The 17,260-nt window shown below is 34.3% G+C and overlaps 1 protein-coding gene across 1 annotated transcript; it reads left to right on the forward strand.

Annotated features, from left to right (window-relative positions):
- The first annotated feature begins 176 nt into the window (after window positions 1-176).
- Window positions 177-16,754, forward strand: LOC114413489. Its single transcript, XM_028377939.1, has 27 exons — window positions 177-309; window positions 409-663; window positions 915-974; window positions 1,301-1,393; window positions 1,734-1,962; window positions 3,169-3,275; window positions 4,139-4,201; window positions 5,824-5,924; window positions 6,116-6,210; window positions 6,348-6,368; window positions 6,763-6,858; window positions 6,947-7,067; window positions 7,224-7,361; window positions 7,493-7,683; window positions 8,859-9,130; window positions 9,901-10,002; window positions 10,240-10,416; window positions 10,523-10,711; window positions 10,958-11,199; window positions 11,282-11,428; window positions 11,891-12,107; window positions 13,519-13,647; window positions 13,740-13,865; window positions 14,973-15,023; window positions 15,105-15,284; window positions 16,154-16,213; window positions 16,345-16,754. The coding sequence occupies exons 1-27, from the start codon at window positions 304-306 to the stop codon at window positions 16,417-16,419; spliced, it is 3,543 nt and encodes a 1,180-aa protein (XP_028233740.1). The 5' UTR covers window positions 177-303; the 3' UTR covers window positions 16,420-16,754.
- Window positions 16,755-17,260: the final 506 nt, after the last annotated feature.

Consider the following 17,260-nt stretch of genomic DNA (forward strand, 5'->3'; position numbering starts at 1 on the left):
AATTACTAATTATGTTATCAATATCATAAAATTGACTATTATTCACTTCATTTATCAAAATCAAGATAGTAACTTTTCCTTTCTTATTTTTTTTTCCAACAAAAGACATATTAATTATTAATTAAAATTAATAACCGAAAAAAAACGTCCAAAGGGCAACTAGAATTTAAAAAAAAAGGCGAATAAAAAAGATGGCGGAACTCGTCTATTCTTACGGTTGGCCACACCCCCGGTGACGAATTAGCGTAGCGCATACAATAGAGAAGATAGCGAAAAGGGATCCTTCGATCACACCACAACAAAATGGCTGTAATTCCTTACAACGCACTTAGTTCTTCTTCTTCTTCGCACTCATTACATTTCCTTCGGAATTCGAACTCCAACCTTCTTAATTCTGATTTTGGTTAGGACTCGTCGGGAACGACGCTCATGGATCTGATAACGGCGGACCCTACTCCGGCGCCGTCGTCTTCGTCGACTGCGGCTGCATCTTCGGCGCCGACGGCACCGGCATCTCTGCCCTCGGCGTTAGGTAAGCCTCCGGCGGAGAAGAAATCGAAGAGAGCCGCGCTGATGCAGATCCAGAACGATACCATTTCTGCTGCCAAAGCTGCTTTGCATCCAGTTAGGACCAATATCATGCCGCAAAGGCAAAAGAAAAAAGTACCGTAATTTCATCTCTTATTACAAGAACTTGCGCGCTTCATGATTAATTTGTTGCGCGTCGTGGATCAATTAGTTTTGAGTGTAACTATATCGCTTTAGCATATGTATTTTTGAAAGTTCCGTGTTATTGTCAGCCAGAGTTTAGTTGATACGACGATACCTCTCATACAAGATTCTTCTTTTAGTATTGGTAGTGTCATAGTGCATAATTCTGTGCGTTTGATCTTCGTGCTTGTTTGCTTCTGCAGCCAGTTTCCTATTCACAACTCGCTAGAAGTATTCACGAGCTAGCTGCCACTTCTGATCAGGTAAGTGTGGCCACTTTCTTTGCAGATCCCTGTTTGGATAAACTTAACTTCTCTATAAACACTTATGTAGGAGAAGTAAATAATAAAGAGAAAAGGAATTGAGCTTCTCCAATAGGCTAAATCAACTTGCCCATTTAAACTTTTAGAGAAGTTAGATGAGAGGACTGCATAAGTTGATTTTAACTTATGGGATAAGATTATTTCATTTTACCTTTTTATTTTCTTCTAAGTGCTTGTGGAGAAGTTTATCCACATAAGATCCACTAATGTGCTTTCGTGGCTGGTCTACTCTTATGTTTTTGTTTTTGATGGTAATGTGGTTTCAGAAAAGTTCTCAACGGCAATTAGTGCATCATGTGTTTCCAAAGCTTGCAGTGTATAATTCTGTGGACCCTTCGTTGGCTCCCTCTCTTCTCATGGTATGCTCCAACTCCTTTGAACTTGAATGCTTTCTTATAAGTTGTTTCTGATCTTCCCTTATCTAGTATGTCCCAATTCCCTTGAAATTGAATGCTTTCTTATAAGCTGTTTTCATCTTCAATGTAGCTTGAATTGTTCTTTTGACTTGTTAGATTAAAACTTTAGGTGTGTCTTTGTATGCCTATGGCAAACTAGTGGCATTTTTTTTCTAACGGACGACCATGCTTCTGAATTCATGTAATAGTACAATAATTTGTCATACTGATATTTCGTTATGGAATGTGTTTACCCTTGCTTAATCTGTTGTCAAAATCTTGTATCTCTGTCTCTGTTCTGTAGCTTAATCAGCAATGTGAAGATAGAAGTGTTCTCCGATACGTCTATTACTACCTTGCCAGAATTTTATCTGACACTGGTCCCCAAGGTTTGAGCACAGGTGGTGGGATACCAACTCCTAACTGGGATGCTCTGGCTGATATTGATGCAGTTGGAGGTGTTACTCGAGCTGATGTTGTGCCAAGAATCGTAGAGCAGCTTACTGCAGCAGCCACAAATGCTGAAACTGAATGTGAGTGGTTACTCACTTTTATTTTTGATGGTTTTAATCATTTTAAGCATAAGGTTGCATACTTGCATGTACGGGCTTATATGTTTTACCTTAAGTTGATAAAGAGTTATAGTTCTTTTGGGCTGTTAATTTAAATTTTATTTTATGCAAAATCCTTCGAACTCATGTGGAGTGAATGAGTTGAGTTCCCATCCACTCCTTGTTCATTGCAGTAATTTTGTAAATAGATTTACCTGAAGATGTTAAGAATTTTGGACCAATAAGCTTTGGCATATATATTAGATTTTAAGCTCTTTGTTGACAAAGCAAATACATGTGTCCTGGCTTGTCTAGTACATAAAATGCACTTGTGAAGGCAGACAAAGTTTGGAGAGACAGGAAATCACTGCATTCAAAGATGTGTTTAGTTTAATATAAATTGTTTATTGAGATTCTACGCATAATGAGATTGGTACATTATAGGAAGGAAAATTCAGAGAAATGAAATATTCCGTTCACAACAGAAAATAGAGTCTAAATTTAGGTTTTCTGTTATCTAAATTTTATAGTGATGCTGTGATGGCGATATATAATTTGCATTAACTTTTATTATTTATTTGGATAGATGAACAAATAATTTTGCCTGCATGAAAATAATCCGAAATTATAGTTTATCTTGAGCAGGATACTTCTTGCATTTCTTTGATTTGACAAAAAGAATTTTTCTTGTAATTGGAGCATCTGCAATCAGTAATTTGGATTTTGAGACTCAATCTAGACGTCATTGTGGCTATAAAAACTTCGTACCCCATTGCCCGGAGGCTCTTCGCTATGCGAAGGTATGGGGGGGGGATGTTGTACGCAGCCTTACCCTTGCATATGCAAAGAGGCTGTTTCCGGATTCGAACCCATGACCAACAAGTCACCAAGGCACAACTTTACCGCTGCACCAGGGCTCGCCCTCATTGTGGCTATGTTGTCATTAAATTGTAGTAGTAGAGTACAGAGATACATGAAATCCAGAGTTAATATCATCTCTTGAAATTTTTTGACATCAGAATTATGCACATGGAATGGATTTTTTTATATTGGTAAACGCGAGTTTGTCATGTTTGAAAATTAAATTGGTCATCTCTTTAAAACAATGCATGGGTTTTAGTTGTTGAAGTATGCCTTCATTTTTTATTGAGATTATGTCTTGATTCCTATTCAACTTATGTTTTGAAGTTCATGCTCGAAGATTGCAATCCTTGAAGGCACTTACATATGCTCCTTCATCCAACTCTGATGTTTTGTCCAGATTGTATGAAATTGTATTTGGTATACTAGAGAAGGTTTGAGCTTTCCTGTCTTCATTATGTATATAAGATGTTGACTTTTACCCATTTATTTTTAATTATTCCTGTAGCCACCTTTATTCAGAATAAGTTGTTTGAATCTGTTGATGTGCATTGTCAATCTTGGGTATGCCCTGAGTTTGGATTTGTTCTTTTAGTTAAGATTTCGGTCTTTGGTTAGAAAAAGCGGGCAACGTTATATGGAAGTGCTAACATCATATAACTCAATTGAGACATTGTGGAATAGGCCAAAATTTTCTTAATATCTTGTTGAAAGGAAGGAATATAGTGATAATTTGATTCTTCGTCGTCGTACTAAATAGTAGAGAAAATTGAAATTATTTCTTCTTGACAAACGTTTCCTTGAGTTTTTTTAATTATATCTATTCATTGAATAAGTGATGATCCAGCAGTTCTTCTCGGAATTTTTGGACTTCAATTTAAGGTTTTTTGAATCATCGTGGTTATAGTATGAATCGCACTGTATATGCTGTTGTTTGGTGTCTTTGGCTGAACTGAATTCTATGTATCAACTCCTTCAAAATATTTGTCCCTATAACCGTTTGGGAAAAAAACAATTTCATAGACTCTTTAATGGTGTTTAATGCATGGTTTCTTCGAAAGAGTTCCATTGTCTGACATACAAAGGGATTGAAGAGCTCCATTATTTTGTTTTCATTTTGTATTTACTCCTTTTCAATCTAGTTTTTGTTTTCTTTAGTTTTTTTTTTTAAACTTTATTTGGAGTTATTCTCCTTTTCTTGCTTTCTCTGTAAAAAAAGTTCTTTCTGTATCAAAAAGAGTTTTCAAATCATGGCACTTGAGCTTTCTTCACCTTTTCTGCCATTAATGATTTTTAGGTTGGTGATGCTGAGCAAAAGCGAAAGAAAGGCATATTTGGGGTTAAAGGTGGTGATAAAGACGTAAGATCATTGCTTTGTACTATTTTTTTTTATCATGCATTTTTTTTTTAAATTTTTAACTTAAGTGAATCTTTTTTTATATCCTATGATGGAACTGTTTCCTCTTACCATTCAAAGCAATGCACAATTCTAGGTTTATAAAAATATGGTGAGAGCAAGCTATTAGAACAACTGTTTGACACCTCTCATTCTTCCTGATAATATAATATTCTTTTACTAGGAGAAAACAACTGATCTTGATATTGTATCAGTCTTTACCTACATAAAGGTTTCTAAATATATGTAAATCCTCAAAAAGTAGATGATGTATAGTAGAAAGCCAATCAAGGTGGAAAAAGATCTAAGAAAAGAGACTTCCCAAAATTTGAATGACAACTCCTCACAAGATTAAGTTCAAGAGCTATCAATGGTCCTGCAGTATGAGAAAAGGATAAAAATAGAGGTATAACACTGGGGTGATTATCTCCTGGGACTCTCTTGTCTAGCATAGATCTTTGACTTTGAATACCTTCTCTGTTAATCAGACCATAATGTCAGAACTTTTGACAAAAGATTCTTACAGTTAAATATTTTGCAGAATAGGTGTTTCGCTTTATTGTAATTTCCTTGAGTCTGAAATCTATACCTGAAAAGAACCTTGCAAAAAGGAGGAAATACAGTTGCCCCAGAATTCATGATTGCTGGTACTGACAATACTGCATCTGAAGCACCAAGTTAATATGGGGATATGCCAAATGTTAAAAAATTACAGCCATGTCACAACTATAATACAACACATAATTTTAGTATAAAGTTAATATAAAACAAATCTTAAATCGAAAGAGAGAATCAATATTTTAAATGGTAGTGAGTCATTTTAGACATAATAAAATGCTATACCTCCGTCCCTAAATATAAAACTCTTTTAACTAATTGCCACCCTTTAAGAAAGTTGGTTAATTTAGTTAGTAACATTAAGTTTGTTTGCAATCTGTATTATTTTTTCAAAATTACCCTTAAAAATATCGGGACTCATCATCTCTCTCTTTCCACTTAATTACTTTATACCTAATTAATTAATGTGTGCTAGTCTTCTTCTCCAATCCTTATAAGAGAGAATGCATTTATCTCTTTAATTCATAGCATTCATTGTAAAGTAATTAAGGGTGTTTTGGTTAATAAATAATTAATGCAAAAGACAACTTGAAAAGAGTCTTATAAAAAGGGACAAACAAATTTGAAAAAAGAGTCTTATATTTAGGTCTTATATTTAGGGACGGAGGTAGTATCATTTATATAATTATTACAGTTTTCCTATCTGTATTGGTATATAAATAAAAATAAAAAAATTGAAAGAAAAAAATTGTAAACACAATTAGAAGTGTTGACATAAACACATGTTCGACTTAGATACGACACAACAACACAGCTGTTTTAAGTGTCTGTGCTTCCTAGCTTTTAGGTGAAAACACATGAATGGTTTTATAATACACATCTCTAACATACCCACTCACGCAAGGCCTGTTGGGCTATAACCATGGATAGTTCACTGTGCCACAAGCCCTAGTGCTTAAGTTAGTAGGTGAAGACACTTGAATGATATTATATTACATCTCTGACATGTTATATGCTTGATCATATAGTCTATCATCCGAAGCAATCTACAATATGCTGCCTTGAGTGCTCTGAGAAGACTCCCTCTGGATCCTGGGAATCCAGCATTTCTGCATTATGCTGTACAAGGGTAAGTTACTCCTAGAACCAAAACTTAGAGGAACAAATAGTTCATGGCGTCTCTTTGTGCAACTTTTTTCTTCTTGCTTTTCGTTTATTTTGGAGCTGGCATTAAGTTTGCATAATTTATTATTAGCTTTTGCATTCTTCCATTGTTTCTGGTCTATAGTTCTCAAATCTCAAAACTAGAGTTGACTGCAGGATTTCATTTGCTGATCCAGTTGCTGTGAGGCATGCACTGGAAATTGTTTCTGAGATAGCTACTATGGATCCTTATGCTGTTGCAATGGCCTTAGGTAACAGTGTACATCTTAATAAATTTTCCATTCAAATGGTGTTCAAGTGTTTCATTGCATATTCTTTTGTAATAGTGTTGGAAACAAATTTCTCCAAAATCCCCTAAATCTAATGCTTCTTGGATATTCTTATGCAGGAAAGCATGTGCAGCCTGGAGGTATGCTTATTGGATCTTCACTGTCTTTGCTTCCTGCCTTCCTTTCTGTGTGTTTGTTTGAATATGACATTGAAAGTGATATATTTTTATTCAGTAAAAAAAAGTATTTAGTGACCAAGAACCAGTTTTTAGTCAGTAAATATGTGAAAACACTTAAATTGCATAACATCTGTCTCATAATTTGCGTGTGTACTGTACTTGGAGAGGAACTCCACTTCTGGTATTTAATAAACCATAGAATCAAAATATAAGTGGAACATTTTTGCATAATTAATTTGCGTTTTTCTGCTAAGATATAAGGCTTTGTAGATTTTAATAATTTACTATCTTTATGTTGTTCCACGCTTCCACCATAATTATATAGTTTGGTGATGGTTATTTGGTCTATGTGCAGGGGCTTTACAAGATGTTCTCCACTTGCATGATGTTCTCGCTAGAGTTTCTCTAGCGAGGTTATGTTGTACAATATCAAGGGCTAGAGCTTTAGATGGTTGGTATATTAAAAAGCTTGTGTTTAATGAAAATTGATCCTTGGGAAATTTGCTATGATTAAATTTCTGTTTTGTGTGCATGTACAGAGAGATCAGATATTAGATCTCAGTTCAATTCAGTGCTCTATCAGCTTCTATTGGATCCTAGTGAAAGAGTCTGCTTTGAGGCAATTTTGTGCGTACTAGGAAAATATGATAATGCTGAGAGGTGTGGTTTATGTTTTATAATAATAATCTCTATACCCTGCTAATCATATTTTTAACTTTGATTGTCTAGGTTTTATAAGTTTCTTGAAAGTTACTATGTTAACATTCTGCCTTGTGATTGGGTTAGATGTAATCTTATTATGTTTACACATTCTAGGACTGAGGAGCGTGCAGCTGGGTGGTATCGTTTGACCAGGGAAATTCTCAAGTTACCAGATGCGTCATCAAAGGAAAGTTCTAAAGATAAACAGAAGACGAAACGACCTCAACTGCTTATTAAACTTGTAATGAGAAGGTTCAAAAACTCATTTGTGTATTTCTGCTTGCATGTCTATTTTGTCTTGTTGAATTATCAAGTCATTGACTCGTGTGAAGTATAAACTTTCTAATCATAATGCACATTGTCTATTATTTACTGCTCTTCAGGTTAGAGAGTTCTTTCCGTAGCTTTTCTAGACCTGTGCTTCATGCAGCAGCTAGAGTTGTACAGGAGATGGGGAAAAGTCGGGCTGCTGCCTTTGCTTTGGGCATACAAGATGTTGAAGAAGGAGCACATGTCAATACATTTGCTGAGGCTACAGATTATAATGATTCAGATGAAAGCACACATCCTGAAAGTAATGCTTACTTATTTGTTTAATGGTGCATGCTTGCGTGGCATTGTAAACAAGGCTTTTGGTCTTCTTTTTTTTGTTATTGTAAATAGTTAGATATAGATGCGGAGAGTTACAAAAAGTTTCTTGAATATTAAATATCATTGTCAAGAGATATATAAACAATCTTGTACCTTCACAAAACCACTTAAGCTTTTAGGAGAATTGATCCTTGAGAATCATAATATTTTTCCTAGGTTCTTATCTTCATGATCTTCCCTTCCGGTTTCTTTTGTTTGTTCAGTTGTTCCTTTGGTTAAGCTATTCTTTTCTCTTAGAATGTGGGTTTGGGTCTAACTCAACTCCAAAATCTAGCTCATAGGGTGTGGGTTGTCCCCCCACTTATATACTCTATCTTGGTACTATTCTAGCCGATGTGAGACTTTGATTTTTTTCAATACATTCTCTCACGCCCAACACTTTTGGGCTTGGTGTGTGGATAATACAGTTGGTGGCCTGTTTGATGGATCTAGGATAGTCTTTGATACCATCTTAGAATGTGTATTTGAGTCTAACTCAACCCCAAAAGTTGGCTCATAGGGTGAGGTTTGTCTCCCACTTGTATACTCTATCTTGGCATTATCTCTAGCTGATGTGAGACTTGGATTTTTCCTATATTCTTATATTGTATTTGGAGATTTCCAATGATGCTTATAGTCGTTGTTTCTGATTATTTTTGTAGAAAAAAAGACAAAGAGATTGGTATATGCTTGTACTGTGGATTTGCTTGATTAGGCTGCTTGTCTGATTTGTACTAATAAGCTAGGTTTAGTACAAGCATAGTTACAACCTATGTTTAATACTTTTAACATATACATGATTCTTTTGTAACACTCCTTTTCATGCTGGATCATAGAGGTTAATCTTAAAGACTTTTATAAAGATGTCTGTTAGTTCTGCACCCACTCATAGTCAAAATGAATCCCTGTGAAGTTTTTGACAAAGAAAGTTCACTTCTATGTGTGTGTGTTTCATGTAAAGTTAGATACAATATAACTGTAATTTGATTACCACACCATAGTTGCATAGGCCTAGTTATCCTAAAACCAATCTAATACACACGTTCAGATTGAGTCTCAGTGATAGCTCAACATGTTGAACTATTATCTTATTATATACTTAATTGATACTTAATGTAGGCATTCGAAGAACTTCTTCAGTATCTAATTTAACCGCTGGCAGAGATACTGTCTCGGGTATGTTGGCTTCATTAATGGAAGTGGTACGGACAACAGTTGCCTGTGAATGTGTTTATGTAAGAGCCATGGTGATCAAGGCATTAATCTGGATGCAAGGTCCATTTGACTCATTTGATGAACTAGAATCTATTATTGCATCGGAACTTTCTGATCCAGCTTGGCCAGCAGCACTATTGAATGATGTACTACTCACTTTGCATGCTCGTTTTAAGGTAAATGGACTTTCTCTTGTGAATGGAATATCTGTGTGAAACATACTTGGATTTGTTCAATAAAGCATTACCTGAAGGATGAGGCAATGAGCAACCAATATGGTTGAATTTTAGCAATATTTTTGGTAATAATATAGATTGATTTGCTGCCTTTAAATGACCAACTCTATTTAAATTTTAATCTTTCAAGTGAAGGCTTATGGATGGGGTTTTATACCTTGCATGACCCCTTTCATGTGAGATCCTTTTGAACTCGAAGGATGGACAATGCATTACTTTTTGCAGTTTTCCAACTTCATTTTAAAAGAATAAGGAAGCAATGTTTGAACTCTTGATCACTTGGCCATGGAGGCTTTAATATCATGTGAAAGACCAACTCTCCTAAAAGCTTAAGTTGTTAGGTGAAAGGATCATGAATGGTTTTTTATATCCAATACTCCTTTTCTTTTAACACCTTATTAGGATACCATATTGTAGTTATCATTTGTTGGATTATGTTCAAATATTATTGTGCCTGTGTGCATTTTTTGCCCATGCTCTGAGTAAGGATAAAAGCCATGGGTACTATAAATGAGGGGGTATGAGCTTGAATGCAGGGAAATTTTTAAAAATGTCTTTTGCTGAAGAGACATAAATAACAATATCTTAGTACCAGTCTTCCTTATAAACTTTGTATATCTTAGTGCATGCAATGGGTAAATGTGCTTTTGTATTCATGCATAATAGAAAACCTAAGTTTGCTTAATAGTTATTTCAATTTTGCTTTGAAGGCTTCTCCAGATATGGCTGTTACTCTTCTTCAAATTGCAAGAATATTTGCTACCAAAGTTCCCGGAAAGGTTGATGCTGATGTGTTGCAACTGCTCTGGAAGGTCAGTTTTATTTTTTTTATTTTTTAAAATTGATGTGTTTGGTACGCAACTGTTTATAACAGAGTGGTCTAATAATGATAAGTAGAGACAAATACAAACCACAACTTCCGAAGCAACATATCCACATTACATACTAGATGCATGCACACAGATACCCAGTTCATTTGATCAATTTTGAGTTTCCTTGATGATTTTGATTTAAAAGAATGAGTGACTAAATGAATAGTCTGCTTTCAGACTTGTCTTGTTGGAGCTGGTCCTGATGGAAAACATAAAGCTTTAGAAGCAGTCACAATTGTACTTGATCTACCACCTCCGCAGCCTGGGTCAATGCTTGGTCTTACTTCAGTGGACAGGGTGTCTGCATCTGACCCAAAGTCTGCTCTTGCATTACAAAGACTAGTTCAAGCTGCTGTAAGCATTACTATTTATTCAGATACCTTACTCATTCTTTGGCTTCTGCAACCCAATAAAAATGTTGAATTAAGTTTCTCTTTTTTCTGACAACTTGTGCTTTAAGGTATGGTTTCTTGGGGAAAATGCAAATTATGCTGCTTCTGAATATGCTTGGGAATCTGCTACCCCGCCTGGTACTGCATTGATGATGTTAGATGCTGACAAAATGGTTGCTGCTGCTAGTTCTCGTAATCCTACTCTAGCAGGTGCCTTGACAAGGCTCCAGAGGTGTGCATTCAATGGCAGCTGGGAGGTATATATTACCCACTTGAGTGGTTTCCCTTGTTTATTACCTATCTCAAAATTTGAAATGATTTTTTTAAATGGTATTAGATAGACTATGAGAACAATGATATGCTTTATTAGTATAAAATAGTGTTAGTTGGCCTTCACAAAGTTTTGGTCTGATTCAGCCTCTGGGTATTAGTGCATAGTTTTACCACATGGTTATTTGTTCTTGCTGTTCAACTTAAATATTCTCTGTTAAATGAACATGCAGATTCGAATTATTGCTGCTCAAGCTCTTACAACAATGGCAATTAGATCTGGTGAACCTTTCAGGTTACAGATTTATGAGTTTCTGCACACTTTGGGGCAAGGTGGTCTTCAGTCACAGTTCTCTGATATGCATCTTAGTAATGGAGAAGATCAAGGAGCAAGTGGTACAGGCCTTGGAGTTTTATTAAGTGCTATGATAAAGGTTCTGGATGAGATGTATAGAGCACAAGATGATTTGATCAAGTGAGAGCCAAATCCTAATTTTGTGCTTTTTTTCAAATTTGATGATCTTGATTACTAATGCTCATGAACTGCTTATGAATAGGGAAATACGCAATCATGACAATGCTAAGAAAGAATGGACTGACGATGAACTGAAGAAACTATATGAAACCCATGAAAGGCTGCTAGACCTTGTTTCATTGTTTTGTTATGTTCCAAGAACAAAGTATCTACCTTTGGGCCCAATAAGGTATTGATATTTAATTGCATTCTGTATTCGAACTAATTTTGCATGTTACTCATGTTGTATCTAAAGAGACTAGTATGCTCTTCTGCATACAGGAGAGTGCATCAGAAGGATAACTTTTCAAAATGGGCTGAGGAACTTTGTTTTGAATTTTGAGTGTTCACATTTTTTGTGATTCTGATTTTTTTTTTTTTAGAATTTTGTCCTTAAGTTCATTAGGCATTTGTAAAAATTAAGACCTAGGCGTTGGTACAAGAAAAGTTTTTTCATGCCATGAAATTATCATTACTGAGACTCATAAATCCTGGGAATTATGATTCCTAAGAATGACTAAACTTGTTTGGTTGATCATAAATATTCTCATATAAGTTTCCTGAGAATAGAAGAATAACATAGTATTTTTACCACTAACAAGTCTTATTGGTGTTATTCTCTAAATATGATTTTCCTCTGAATTTTTTATAGTGCCAAACTCATTGACATCTATCGTACACGCCACAATATTAGTGCATCTACTGGTTTGAGTGATCCAGCTGTTGCCACTGGTATATCTGACCTTGTCTATGAATCCCAACCACCAGCTGCTGAGCCTGATACACTTGATGATGACCTAGTAAATGCTTGGGCAGCAAACCTTGGTGATGATGGCTTATGGGGGAACAACGCACCAGCAATGAATAGGGTATAAGTTAGTTAATGTATTGCCTTTTATCTATTTTGCTTTCCTTCTCTTTAATTTGATTAGAAAATATTTTACTAATGCTTATGTGGTAGAGTGTGTGTGTGTATATAAAATAGGTTATAAAATTGTGAATTGCCAAGCTAATTTTTGAATTTTGAATCTTAATTTGTATCAATTAGTAAGATTCAATGACAATGAAAAATTACTTCAAATATATCATATAGATAATATATAGAGTTCAATGTAATCATTTTAAACTAGAAATAGATAAAACAACTTAATCATAAGTCTTATAAAACGAAATTATTAGTTATATCTGAGTTTGTGAAGCCTTTATTTTAGAAGAGTGGAAACAAAGCTTTTAATAACTTTTACAAATATTAAATTTTAGCAATCTAACCATTGGATGATGTTATCATTTGATGATTATGCATATCAAAGTTTAGATAATTTAAACATTCATAATAGTAAAAAAATATTTATATTTTAAATAACACGTTATACATTCAAATAAAGTGGTGCATTGAAGTATCAATAAGTTTTTAAATTATATGAAATTTTGTATACTTAATCTACTTCCTGAAAACTTTTAGTAGTATGGTTGGTTTGAGAAAATTTAACATTGTAAAATGTTATTAAAGGTGCCATCTTGTCAAGTTTGACACCTGCTGTCAATTGATCATGTCTTTTAACACACATTGCTAACCTCCTCACCTTCCTGTGGAGATTAACATGCTTTGCATTTTGTTTTGGACTAACAACTCGCATCTATTCTTGTTAAAATAACGTAATATAATGGACACTATTGTCTTTTTACTTTTTAAAATTTAAATATTTAAATATTTTCAGTTATTTGAACCACACTTTCCTTACGTTGATGTTCCCATGTGCTGCCTAAGAAAAATTACTACTTCTGATATTTACATTTGAAAATTAGAAACTCGTCTATTACTAGACTCTTCAATTTCTTATTTGTAAAGAGGCATGCCAGACTAGCAAACTGCAAGTTGTTGAATGGTGACTATCAACCAGGCAGCCAGCATTTACACTTGGTGATATAAGAGATACAAATTGCAGTTGAAAATTCGTGCTTTTCATGTAACAGAATTCATATTTTGGAACACTGGGGTGGGTGAGAAAAATAATGAGAGATTGTTATGTGAGTAATTTAAAAAGCCAAAGCATTAAGAATTCAGAAAGACATTTTACCCATTTTGTTCAATTTTTTTAACAGAAAATGATAGATTTATAGTCCACATCAAAATGTGGATGATGCTAACTTCCACATGAATGTGTGGAGGTTAGCAATATGTGTGTGTTTGTGTGCAAAATTTAAAGCTAATATTCTTTGTGATTTGAAACTAAGATGACTTTAAATTGAAATGTTTTTTTTTTTTCTTTTTGGATTTAGGTAAATGAATTTCTGGCAGGTGCTGGAACAGATGCCCCAGAAGTTGATGAAGAGAATATGATCTCTAGGCCTTCAGTTAGCTATGATGATATGTGGGCAAAAACACTTCTAGAATCGTCTGAGCTAGAGGTAATGATTAAGCCAGATCCCTTTTACATATGATGCATTGGGTATTAAAATTTATGGTTTGTATCACTTAAATTCATTCCTTTAAATAACAGGAAGATGATGCAAAGTCATTGGGATCATCATCTCCAGATTCAACAGGATCAGTTGAAACTTCGATATCATCCCACTTTGGAGGAATGAGCTACCCTTCGCTGTTTAGTTCCCGGCCACAAACTACGGTACCAAATATTATGATTAAGAATCAATTTGTTTTGCAACATGTACCACACTTCTAATTTGATGCTATTTCTGAACCTTTTATATTTGATATTTTATGCATACTTTTATAAGCCACGAGAGGACTGATATAGTGCATAGCATTCTAATTTAATGTGGGGATTGAATGGTCAAGTCTTGGTATTGGTGTTAGTTAGAAACATAACTTACAATTACATTTCCCCTGGATTAGAGATTTCAAAGTTCCCTAAATTTTCTGAAATCAGATTACAGGTACAAAGGGAAGTGTATTTTTTTTAATATGTAAACCATGGAGAATTGGATTCCACCATCAAGATAATGGGATCAATGTGTGTAGGCAATTGGCCTTTAGACCTCATTTATCTGTCTCTAGGGACTAGTATAATTCTCATCTTTCTGTAGTATTCTAGTACCTTAGGCTGAAGCTTACTAAGCTTCAAACTTATTACAAACAAACCCTTAGATAAAAGTTGAAAAAAGAAGAAATATAGTGGGCTCCATCAGACATGCATGGCATACAACTCAAAGACGGACTAGAGATGCTGGAGATGTCTGGAATGATCATGATCATTAGCCTGTTGGAAATTTAATGGTAAGCAATCAAACTTAGCAAGTCCCAAACTTCTCTAAACAACATTTCGAAGCTTCAAACAGCAAAATGTTTTAGGAGATCCAAAAAAATGAAATTGAAACCAAGCCTGTTGGCAAGGAGAGTGACTTTGGGTCACCAAACAAGTCCACAAGCAGTAAATAGATGCAAGCACGAGATCAATGCACAAAATCAACGCCAAAAGATTAAACTGAAGGGAGTGAAAGGAATACTCAGAATACATAATAGAGGGACATGGATGGAAGAAATTATGGGATTTTGAATTATCTTAATTTACTGTGCATCATTCTCCCCCACCAAGATATTTTGTAAATATTCTAACAATATTTTTGCATCAATGAGTTCTTAATTTAATCACCTTACCTTGAATGTTGCAATATAATCACATTGATTCACTTTTTTTTATGTCATAACTCTGTTATTGTCAACTTCTTTTGTATTTGAAATTACTTATGGAAATCTAAATTATCCATGACAGGATAAGGCACCAGCAAGCCGAGGCTTTACGTATGAAGGTTATGGTTCTCCAGTAAGATCCCTTTGCCTGCTTTAGTTTTATTTTATTATTCTTATCTAGTTTTGATATTAAATCTCTTTAAAATCTTTTCAGATAAGAGAAGAGCCTCCGTCATACTCATCCTCTGTCATACAAAGACACGAGTCATTTGAGAACCCCCTAGCAGGGAATGGATCACATAGTTTTGGGTCTCAAGATGATGAGCAAGTTTCATCTGCAAATCCTCAACATGGAAGTGCACTTTATGACTTCACAGCAGGAGGAGACGATGAAGTAAGTTGATTTAAAATTTTAACAGTAGATGAAAAAACCATCATACCTGCCATTTAATTGGAAAATTTAGGAATAGGTTAGGTCGGCGGTCTAAACAATCCAACAAATTGAATAAAAAATAGTGCAAAACTAGTTGAACCAGTGCCTGGAAACCCATTTTGAACCTTTTTAAATTTTCACTTCTTATTTTTTTTTTCTTAAATTTTTTATTTATTAAAAAGGCTTTTTGAGACAAAACCATCGTGACTTGAAAACAAAGACAACACAAAGCTTAAAGAAAATGGTATAGTTATGTTATAAATTAGAAATCAACTTATAGCATGGGTAATAGAGACCGAAGATCTCATATGGTGGCGTGAATTTGAACCGCGGCTGTACAATGCAATGCTTGCATGTGTGTCCACGGATCTTGACCTGAAAAACAAAAATACACAAAATCAACTTATTATTGTTGATTTTTTTTCTTTCAAGCCTATATATGGTCGGTTTATGTTAGTCTAAAATTTACACGATTTAAAATTATTTCAGCTCAATATATTATATAATATTAAAATATATATTTAATTATCACCTATAATATTAAAATATATATTTAATTATCACCAATTCAACTACAGTTACACACTCACACTGATGAACTATAAACCTTTACCTATTCAATAACTAGTCTGGTTTTTGAAAACGTTGATTTTAACTTTGATGGATTTACTTTTTAAGGTCTCACATGTTGATGCATATTCGATATTTCTTTGGACTTGGCCTTTCGGCCTGTTGTGTTCACTTTGTAGATGTATTATAATATTATTTAGAGGTAGGCTTGGATATTTTAGATGCAAGCATGTATATAATTTCATTGTTTTTCCTGGCAGTTGAGTTTAACCGCAGGAGAAGAAGTTGAGATTGAGTACGAAGTAGATGGCTGGTTTTATGTAAGTCTTTGATGAGATAACAATTTGTATCTTGTCTGAAGTAGAGATTTAACTAGAATTTACATGGATTCCTTATATTTTTTAATCATACATAGGAGAATCAGTTGTTGATCGCATACTTTGCCGTGCAGGTTAAGAAGAAACGCCCTGGTAGGGATGGCAAGATGGCTGGACTGGTTCCTGTATTATATGTTACTCAATCTTGAATCATGTACGTAATCTGTTGTAACTTCCGATTCATGCAAATGGCCTTTTTGCTTTATTTTATCCAGTGTTGCTTTCATTCAAAGTTTCCATGTCCCCTTGTAGCATGCCATTCCGGTTGTTCTCCTTCTATCCTGCTTCCCTAATTCGTCTAGTTGTATGCTATCAAAGTATCATTTTCCATGCTAATTGCTTGTGAGTGTCTAGTCATTCATCATAATAGGGCTTTCAATCTATTATATTTTTATTTTACATACAGCTACTGGTGTACGAGTGTTTGTTCTTATACAGGGAATTCAATATATCAAGTGAAAGTTTCACGTTTTTGAAGCCAGCATTTATCATTGTCTTTAGAAATCTATTCAATACTTACTAACAAACCCCGATAATCTCTTGACGTCCAGGTCTTCCTAACATCCCTTGCTTCATTCACAATTTTCTTTTCCGGTGAACATGCTAACTTTTATTGGTTCAAAATGTGATTAATTACAAGCGTCTTAACTTTGGAGAAATATGAGATCATGGGGCATACATTATGGAATCAGGCGAGAAACCACATCAAAACGATGACAAAAATAATCATGGAGCATAAAAATATGGAGTAAGACGAAAAATCACATCAAAGCGATGACAACAATATGATCGCAAGTAATTTCTAATAAAATGGCAGAGTATTTTGTCGATAATTAAACACAGTTATGAAAATACAAGATTAAATGTGACTTTTGGTCTTTTGTATTTTAATGTTTTTTTCTCTTGGTATATTAAGTTCTAAAAAATTTATTTTAATTTTTTATATTTTTAAAAGTTTTATTTTGATTATTTTTTATTTTTCGTTAAAAA

This window comes from Glycine soja, chromosome 5 (genome assembly GCF_004193775.1).
Source record: "Glycine soja cultivar W05 chromosome 5, ASM419377v2, whole genome shotgun sequence".
Lineage (NCBI taxonomy): Eukaryota > Viridiplantae > Streptophyta > Magnoliopsida > Fabales > Fabaceae > Glycine > Glycine soja.